Source organism: Bombus impatiens, unplaced genomic scaffold (assembly GCF_000188095.3).
Source record: "Bombus impatiens unplaced genomic scaffold, BIMP_2.2 scf_0136, whole genome shotgun sequence".
Lineage (NCBI taxonomy): Eukaryota > Metazoa > Arthropoda > Insecta > Hymenoptera > Apidae > Bombus > Bombus impatiens.
The window spans coordinates 2,425,653-2,435,406 of NT_176555.1; the positions used below are offsets into that span (position 1 = coordinate 2,425,653).

At 40.6% G+C, this 9,754-nt stretch overlaps 1 protein-coding gene across 4 annotated transcripts; it reads right to left on the minus strand.

The window, feature by feature from the left end:
• Positions 1 to 1,985: 1,985 nt before the first annotated feature.
• On the minus strand, positions 1,986 to 9,536 carry LOC100748566. Of its 4 annotated transcripts, none has more exons than XM_012381967.3 (3): positions 9,108 to 9,536; positions 3,522 to 4,048; positions 1,986 to 2,608 (listed from the first exon to the last, which is right to left on the minus strand). In XM_012381967.3, exons 2-3 carry the CDS (start codon positions 3,970 to 3,972, stop codon positions 2,508 to 2,510), a joined length of 552 nt encoding a protein of 183 aa, XP_012237390.1. In that variant the 5' UTR covers positions 3,973 to 4,048; positions 9,108 to 9,536; the 3' UTR covers positions 1,986 to 2,507. The 4 variants fall into 4 exon arrangements, with proteins under 4 accessions (XP_012237390.1, XP_012237394.1, XP_012237391.1 ...); XM_012381971.3 differs by lacking the exon at positions 9,108 to 9,536 and adding an exon at positions 7,845 to 9,073; XM_012381968.3 differs by lacking the exon at positions 9,108 to 9,536 and adding an exon at positions 5,300 to 7,677.
• Between the last annotated feature and the right edge of the window lie 218 nt (positions 9,537 to 9,754).

Genomic DNA, 9,754 nt, shown 5'->3' on the forward strand with positions numbered 1-9,754 from the left:
GAATTTAAATCAACTTTTCGTTCCAATTTCATTTACTTAAACACAAACGTTCAAGCCTGTACGAGTAACATAAACGGCACGTTTCACCCCAAATTTTCCCGGGTTTCTCCCTTTTCTATCCGCGGCAAGCTTACATGCTGGGGATGAACGTAACTCGTTCATCGGATTAGGCCATCGTAAACTCTCACAGGTGACGAGGAAGCGTAGGGTGTGTGGCACTCAAGGCTGTTGAACGAAGCGAAGGTAAGAGGCTGATGGCACGCAGGAACCGAGTCGAGTGCCGTAAGGACTGCAACCTCCTTTCATGTAAGGTAATTAACTACCGAGAACCGTTGACAAACACCTAACCCTCTCGCGTACAGCCCTCGCCTCGTAGCCGCCTCCTTTCCTCCAACCGGTCGTCCACGCCTTCCGTCCTTCTATTTATCTTTCAAGCGGCCGACCTCTTATTCCCCTCGGTTTTACGCGATTTAAACTTTAAGCAGAAACAGTTCCGGTCGAAGGGAATGTAACGTTAGAAATTTAACAAAAGAGTGGAGGCAGGCTTGTTTCTGGAGGTCGACACACTCGGTATTTTCTAGAAAAGAACGCGTCTACGAAATTTTCTTCGAATTCTTTGTCACGTAAAGTTGCAGGATTCTAATATCTGTTTGTGAACTGTGTCCGATGTGTTTTGTGGAAATACCACGATATTTTAAACAATTATATGGAAAACTTCCAACACTTTTAATTCATAATTTTACAAAAAAAGAAAAACTTGGGCAAGGAGGAATGTGTGAACGAAGCAATTTCAACAAAACCACAGCTATTATAGTCGTCGGTTTACTGAAACGATGTAGCGGCGGCGACAATATTTCCCGCGTTAACTTTGTCGGTGTTCGCGAAACGATAAAGGCTCTGGAGGGTACTTACCGCGAATCAACAATTTTGCAGCGCATTTGTTTACGCGACCCGGGCAGGCCTCTCCCTCGTAATATCAGGGATTCCGCGTGGACGTCAAATAAAAGCTTCGCCCATGAATTATTTTGCCGGCTAATTTCCCCGGTGGCGCATCGCTTGGACGCTGGCCTGAGGGACGCACCGGCTGTTTGAACACGTCGCCGTCAAACTGACTTTATCAGAGTTAGGCTTGACAATCGCTATATAAAACTGTTAATCATGATTAAAGTTATAATGCCGCGTTCGATTGCGAGCCGCTGGGCAAACGAGAGCGCTGCCGGAAATCCGTCGAATCGTCACACGGTACACCTGCTATTACCGAAAAAGACCAGTAACTATTTACGTTTGTCGTTACGATTGGCAACATGATTTTTAAAATCGGACTACGATCACTTGGATGACCGTATTAATACTCGTTCTAAAAGTTCTGACAATTTTAAACTTTGATAATTTGAACCTTGTTTACATGACATGTCTCTAATAATACCTACATGGCCTTGAAATTATTTTGACAGCGATAATGACACAAACTGATACCTCAAATAGCCTTCGAATGTAAATAATCTGTTATTGATGTTAAACATCCAATTTCCTTTAATAGTTTGCTTAAGTTAAATGTTTAACTTTTTAGACAAAAATGACGGAGCGTTTAACACAACAAAAATTTCGTTCTCGCGTTCAAAAGAAGTTTAAATATCTACGTTCTGTGTACCGTTTAAGCATACTTACATCTAAAAATGAGGTAAGTATGTACCATGGTTTGATTACCTATGATGACGATTATGGCTATTCAATTGACTACGCGTAGTTTAAGATTCTAGCTATATAAGGCCGAGAGTCAACAGGCAAACGTTTGTTCTTCTAATTCGACTATCGACTCGTCCTCGCGTGGAATACGTTCGATCAACAAAATTGTTTAAGTAACCTTCGCTTTGTCGTGTAGCGATACGTTGATGATTTACTGCTCTCCGTTACCAATACATGAATGACAAAGTGTAATTTTAGCATTTTGCTAAATTGGATAATAAAATGTAAACTGCAGGCTGTTTCTCGAAACTTGTCAATCTTATTTCCACAAATATTGTACAAAAGCTTCGATATAAAACAGATAGTACAAAATATTCTAATGTAGATAGTACAGAAAAGTTTATACAAATATTCGAGAGTAATTATTTACAGATTGTCTTATGGCGCATCTAATACTGCTTTAGGACTGCAGTATATTACATTTAATCATAAAATAGATCGTGTGTAATGTATTAAAAAAAGAACGCTCTAAGGAAACGTTGAACCTTAAACAAAGGACTTAAACGTATGTTATTTCCAGAAATACGCGTAAATATCGCACTTATTAGCCGGTGAATTGAACGATGAAAGTATGCACAATAGATGACGTACGAGTTACAGGACTGGAATTTTTTTCTTTGCGCGACAATCGCGTCCTAATTACACCTGCAATGCGACGAAGAATTACACTGTGATAATGCTTACTCTAGATTCAGTCTAAATCGAGAACACGTCGCGCTAGATCGTTATACGTTTTATCGTCATCTTCCAAGAATCCTTGGCTAGCCACGCCAAAGATGTTTGTCCATAATAAATCGCACCAGCAACGACAAGACCATGAGGAAAATGATCACCGCTCCACCGACCAAAATGGCGCCGTATTCTGAAAAATAATAGTCATTGTGTTTCGTATCCGAATAGATTGCGATAAAAGCACGTTAAACATGTTCTATGACATTTTGATTACTCGAATCTTTCAGCGAGAATACAAAAACACGAAAAAATTTAAATTTCAAATCGTCAAATTGTAACATTTATTCCTTATTTTCATTTTTACTCCTGGTAAAAATGACATTTGTATGCCGACGAGTATAAAAAACAAATTTAATTTTACGTTGGAACAGGGAGGTAACGACGAAGTGAAACGACCGTGCTTTTCTGCAAAAGCAAAAAGAGGAGAAAAAAATATCAGAAAATGGAGGTGATGTCACTACAAAGGCAGACCGCGTGCATTTTGCCGTGTTACATTCAGTGATTACAATAAAAAATTGATGGTAATGAATCTTCAGCAGGTCGAATTATGCATGCTGGAAACCGAGCACCATTAAAGATCTCGTTACACGCGACATGCGTGCTCCAAACGATGGAAAATTTCACGGCAAAGAGTCGCGTTCTCCCCGCTCCCTTCCTCCTCCTCACTTTGCATTCAAACGAATTTATTCCCCGTCGCAGCGTGACAATTCCAAGTACAAAACACTGAACATACAATTACGAATCACAAGACAAATAGGGCTGCGATTTTCAATGCAATTAAAAATAATTATCGCACTTCTGAATCATACGTTTAGGCGGCGTACGACCACTTTGTAAACAAAATCTCTCACGCTATTTAACATGCGTTGATAAGCAGCAGAAATTAAAATAAAAATTTATTCTACTAAAACCGTGTAATAACGAATTGGGATAAGGTACAAGGACAAAAAAAAAAACATTAATCTCAGATTTGAAAAGAAACGAATACATAAATCTCCCATAAAAAGTGACTGGAACACACAATTCCTAATAAAAATACTTACTTCGTGTCCTTCCACCTGTATCCTTGATTATGGAGATGTTATCCGTGGAACTTTCTCTCGCGAACAAAGATCTGCGGGAGCCGAACATGAACAGCCTGCAAGGCATTGATGGCACCGAGATTGACGCGTGTTGACCGTCGGTTCTCCTGGGATGGGAACCAAAACCTGGCGACGTCAGACCTGGTTGGAAGCCAGCCAACGGAGTCGCGTCCGTCCTGCAGGATGTTGTATTGCACGCGGAATACCGATTTCCTGAAAAGTTGTACGGCCAACCGACGTGATTCGGTGGAACAATCGCGCTGTAAGGCGGAGGATCGTCATCGTTTCTCTCAACGTCTTCGACGGTGATCGTTGTCTGCGTGGTGGGTCCGTTTGTTGAAGTCCTGGAGGTGGTGGTTGCGTTGGCAAGCTCTGGCGGATCGTCCTGGAGCAACTTCGACGATGGCAACATGATTCGATGTATCCTTGATAGAGAGATTCTTATAAAGATTCGTTGAAGTTAAAAAATGTATGCGTTCATTGGCGATCTGAAAGGAAATGGAAAAATATATTTTTAGGACTATTACGTGTTAACGCTTTAACTGAAACGCAATTCCTACTAGTGTTCCAGTGTATCGTGACAAATGATCATGCACGCTACTAAAATTATGTATCTAAATGACGGCTGACGTTAGTAATGCAAGTATTAATGCCTTGAATAAAGTCTGAAAATACTGCACCGATGTTTGAGACTATACTTGTCTAAAGCTATGCCAGCATTATCATTAAATAAGAGCTCGACGATAATTTATTACCGCGTAATAATTCGCGTTTACGCTTGCAAATAGATTACAACTAAAGAAAATGTTAATACAGAAACTACGTTATCGCCACATGTCACGGAGAGAAAAACATATTTTTACCGTTGTGCATTCTCATTAAAATCTCAACATCCACAACATTATTTTCATACCGCGATTTTATATTTATTCGTGTCAAGGAAACTTCAAAATACCGAGAGAGTTTCTTTTGCCAGACGATCTTTTACCCTAATCTTTCCTTCTGCTCTGATTCGATCGTGATTCACAAACAGGTTTTAATTATTGATCACATACCAGTAATCCTTGAAACGAGCTACTGCTTTCCTCGCGTTCGGACACTGGATTGGATGAATGATCGACCTCTATATCAACGTGTGTGATTTACGAAACGAAGACGAAAAGGAATGACGTGATTTCGAATTATCTCGAAACGTCGCAACCAAAGAAAATAGAATTTCGATCTGTTCTGAAGGAAAACTAGAGCCCAATATAATATGCTGAGATGGAAGAAATAAGAAGAATTTTCACCATCAGTCGAGGAACGAGTTCCAGATGTAACGAGACGTTTATATTCCTGAGAGAGCGATTCGAAGATTTCGTAGTAGCTCTTTCATTCTGTAGTTTGCGTAATTCGTTTCTATGGTCTACTTTAGCGGTTTCAATGTCAAGGATAAGTTGAATAACCCCGAAAGTATGGACGAGCAAACAGCCAAGGCAACTGCTTTTCTCTTCGAAGACAGTCGTCGGTTCGATGAGTCAATGGGGATCCCGAATGTGTTTTGATTCCTTTGGATATAAAATGCCTGAAGCTACTTGTTAATTTGAAACGTAATAAAAGTGAAAGTAATTTTATCGATAATTACAAGATAAAGCGTGATGGGAATAAAATTGATTTTTAATTATTCCGATATAATTTTTAATGTAATACGAGTAAACGTTGAAATTGATCTAAAAGTATTTATGTAACTGAAAACATACCGTATCGGATTAACAAACATTGTTGACGTCAAAATTAATGAAACATCTATGTACGATTCCGTGTACTCAAATTTCGCTAAATTTCCACTCCAAACACGTAGATTCTCTCGAACAAGTGGCAATCCAAAACGAAAGTGGTACTTTCTCTAATTAATACACGAATCAAATACACTTTTCACGAATATCGATAAATTACCACCACCGTCTTTCATTTCAAAGAAACATAACTCTGATCAAAATCATATGAATAACGTATCTATCACCACAAACAATTCCCAACTTAAAGCAACTGGATCATGGCCTACCTTTCACACTGCACTTGTTCCGAAGTAAAAACCACAAGCGTCGTCTCAGTCACAAATTCACGATCCGACGAACATCAGGACGTGTCCAGCAACTTGTCAACGGTCCTCACTGTACCACTACCGCAGCACGTCTGCCCACAACAGTCGACAAAATCAACCGACTACAACCGATGCTCGCGATTTGTACATTTCGCAATGGTCGAGTGTAGACGACACGATCAACAGGTAGCAATCGCAAGACCGCGATACTGTCTTATTGACTGTACGAAAGTACGCGAATACTCGAGAACTCGTTAGATACACGAGGCGTGAGATGTTCCTTGGATCCTTAATCACACAGAACCAACGAGGGAAGCGTGCAAACGCCTTTTTCAGTGTCGTTTGAGACATTTCTTCATGCTCAACGCGCGGACAATTGTCGAAGGCCCTGGTAATATTCCTTGTTTGTTCAAGTCACGATGGACGATATTTTTTAATATTATAGTATTGACGATGATACACGTTGCGAGTAACTGCAGATTCGTAGACACATGAACAAGAGACGAAGATTCTAATATTGCTTTGTAACTCAGGTTGTCGTCTATGATACCTTTATGATTTTATAGCGTCCAGAAGAATAACTGGCGTCAGGTGCGAGTAGCTGCAGGTCCAAAGACACGCGAACAATCGACAAAGATCCCGATAATATTCTTCGTTCATGAACCAAGTCACGATCAACACTCTTATAGTTTTTTAACACCCAGAAGAATGGTTTGCGTTGGCTGTAGATAGTTACAGGTTCGAAGACACACGAGCGTCCAGTGACGATGATAACGGAGTGGCGGTTGTCTGTCGACAGACCATCGGACCAATCGCGCACTCTACCACGGCCAATCCTGCGTCCATCGTTGCCCACCTCCGTGTCTATCCTACGGGAATGTCGAGGACGTTGCCGGTGATCAAGGTCACAACCACATCGCCTTTCGTAGTGGTCGCCGCCTAACTGTAGAATGAATGTGACTAAAGGAGACCGATTTGTGTTTAGCTATCTTTCGAATAGCTTGCGTCAAATATGGGAGTGGTGCCGGCAGAGGAGGTATGGTGAGGTCATGAAATTGGTCAGAGTTTAGAGAGTTGTAACAGGAATTTGAGTAGGTGGATACATAAGCTAAAAGAAATATAGTAGGTGGATACGATTTCAGGTAAAATATGTTCTTCTTCTTCTTGTTCTTCTTCTTTTGCAGTATCTATATTTTAAAAAATTCACCTAGCGAAAACCTATTTTCTAGAAAAATATCAGCGGACTGATTTACAGTCTGTCATTCGTTAGAGATTAAGAAGAAAGATTTGAATGATTAACAATTCGACTTCCAAAGGTGATCAGGTAATAAGGATCGAATGTTCGGAAAACTTTCCCTGCGCATGGTAAGTTTTTGCCATTTACTCGAAGTCACGAGGCAAAGTACAAGATACCTGTTTCTCTTAAATGATTTGCAAATTACGTGTCATTGCAAGAACAACTCGTTTCTGTCCTAAACCTCGATTTTATTTTAAATTTTAAACGTCTCGTTAAAAAGAGGAAAACCTTCATATGAATTAAGAGAAAGCGAACGTAGTTTTGTCGAGTGAAGCATATTTTTATTTATTTACATTGCGCCTCGTCAATGATTGGCCTGTTACGCGGTGTTACGAGTTACACTGCTTTCGCTGTGACAGCAGTTAGGAAACCTCGAATTATGTAACTACGGCGATACGTCAACATGATCGAATACGATTAGACACGTATCAATTTATGGATGTCGCTGCAAAATAATCTGCAGCTAATTTTACACGCACTCGTACGATTTGACACATCGGAAGAAAAACGCTCGTGATGTAACGCAGAATTTTGCACGTATCATCTAATAATGTAAGAAAACATCAAGATCGTTGTGATAATTTTACGACCTATAACTTGTATCCTTTATCTCAATAACGACTGAGATTATTTTTGTCAAGAGCACTTGCATGTTTTCCTGTGACTTCAATATTTCTGATATAAAAAAAATCACGATTTGAATCCATAAATATTAATGACTGCAATAAGCGAATGACAACAAAATAAAGTGTGTATCGTAAACAGCGACTAATTACATTAAGTGATCAGGTTAAGGTCAGGTTTTTTTCCTCTCCTCTTTATCTATCTTTCCATATTCTCTCTTCCATTCTCTAAAATGAGGATACACTCTTGAGAACAAATTCTCACCTAGAATCCAGCACACCTACTTATATCACTCTAGGACAGATTGTTCCTCCTATGCTCTGCGAGCAAAGATCCCAGCTTAAACTAACGCAACGTAATTACACAAGAATCTGTGAGCAACTGCGGCGAGACAACCTCTGAACAATCAACCAAAGGTTACGCAAACTTCATTCGTATTGCAATAAGACGCAGTACAAGTACATATTCACCTCATCACCAGCAAAACGCATCCGATTAAATGCGTTCAACGGTTCGCACGATGACGCTTTTTGCCGGCAAACCTCGTTGTCATTCACCGTACAGGCGATACTTGAGAAACAGCAGATACGTCTGCTAGGTTGTTTTAATTTTCAATGCAGTGAGAGCACATTTTCGTTGCGGACTCGATCGCACGAGTCGTGTTCCGCATACGTTCGCGCGAACGCCAAACCTCCGTAAACACGCACGCACACCTGTAGGCGTGAATTACGTGCTTGGCATACTTTCCACGGTGTCAGTGAGGAGAGAGAAAGAAAGGAAAAATACACCACAAAAACGTGCGAAAATGGACAACAGCAGTAGCGTAGCTCGCTATCGTCGCCGCGAATCGTGATTTATGCGCACAAGTTAACTACCGAATCGACAGAGCGATATGATGAAAGATCAAAGTTGATCGGAGTCCTATTGGTCTCGCGGTCGTTCGAGATTTCGTAGAAAACAACGCGGAAGCGCGACCACCTTCCTGAATAAAACGGAATTTTTCTATAATAAGAAAAGCTTTATTACCAGGATCGTTTGTTATCCACGCTTAATGTATCTCGACAAACAAGTTTGTTTTGCAACAGCAAAGCCATGTTAGATGGAATAAAGATATGTAATACGTGATATTAAAACATGTAAATGAAGAAGTGAGAAAAACGCTTGAAGTGAACGATGTGGGTTAATAATATCAATTTAATATCATGCGTGTAATTCCAATAATACATTTAGATTATTCGCTTTCCTTTTTGCTTTCTTTTTCCCGTAACCCCGTTTGGATCTTCAAGTGGTAAGTTATCGTATATTATTTGTTCGATGATCTTTACAATATCATATAGAATTGATATAAGAATTTATTCATCGACAAGCTTCAACTTCTACTGTGTGATTGATTCTAATTTATTAGATGTATCGTTGTCGTTTATAATTTGTAATTTGTAACTTGCGAAATGTTGCTAACAGTGTTAATTCATTTCTCTGCGGAATGCAGCAAAACAACAGAAACCCACCGAATCCAACAAATATGATGAAAAATTGAACTTACCTTCTTTCGTTTCCATTTCAATAGGAATATCCACGAAGCACACAAACTTTGGTCCCGGGTACGAGCAGAAACGAAAGAGATATCATCGTTTCCGTATATCCAGGGGTAACGACCCTATAACGAGTCGCGGCGCGAAACGAAGCCGGCAAGTCGAACGTACGCGCGCTGTTATTGAAACTTGGATGGTGAAGGTGGTACGAGGCGATTTCTCGGTTGCACTGCGATCGCGCGATAGCCTGCACGCTCGTGTTACGTGAGAGGAGAAGGGAAAACGCACTCGCGAGATCGTCGGTCATAAAGGTAGGTTACTACTGGATCTACGGCGACTACGACACGACGGTTCGTTCGCGCGAGTAGCACGCAGCTCCAACGTGTTATGTGCGCCAGAGATGCATTTTTTGCGTTCACATTCGAAAACACCGGCCACGCTTCTCTTCATCGTGCTGAACGGCTACCTACTGAATCGTGGCCGAGTCGCGGAAGCTGTCGGAGTCTAAGGAATCCGGCAACGTGTTCGAACGCGTTACGCAAGAATTTTATGTAACACGTTACAAAATGATGCTGAAATCTTTCGAACGATCTCATTCAGTCGGCCGGTGAAAAACCTCGCTGTTACTCGAGATTCGTGGTGTTTCGCGATAACCAGA

Excerpts from the sequence above, each read along its gene's own strand:
- LOC100748566 (XM_012381967.3), bottom strand. The coding sequence starts at position 3,972 with ATGTTGCCATCGTCGAAGTTGCTCCAGGACGATCCGCCAGAGCTTGCC. Across the intron at positions 2,609-3,521 it reads TACAGGTGGAAGGACACGAA|AATACGGCGCCATTTTGGTC; the intron begins GTAAGTATTTTT and ends ATTATTTTTCAG.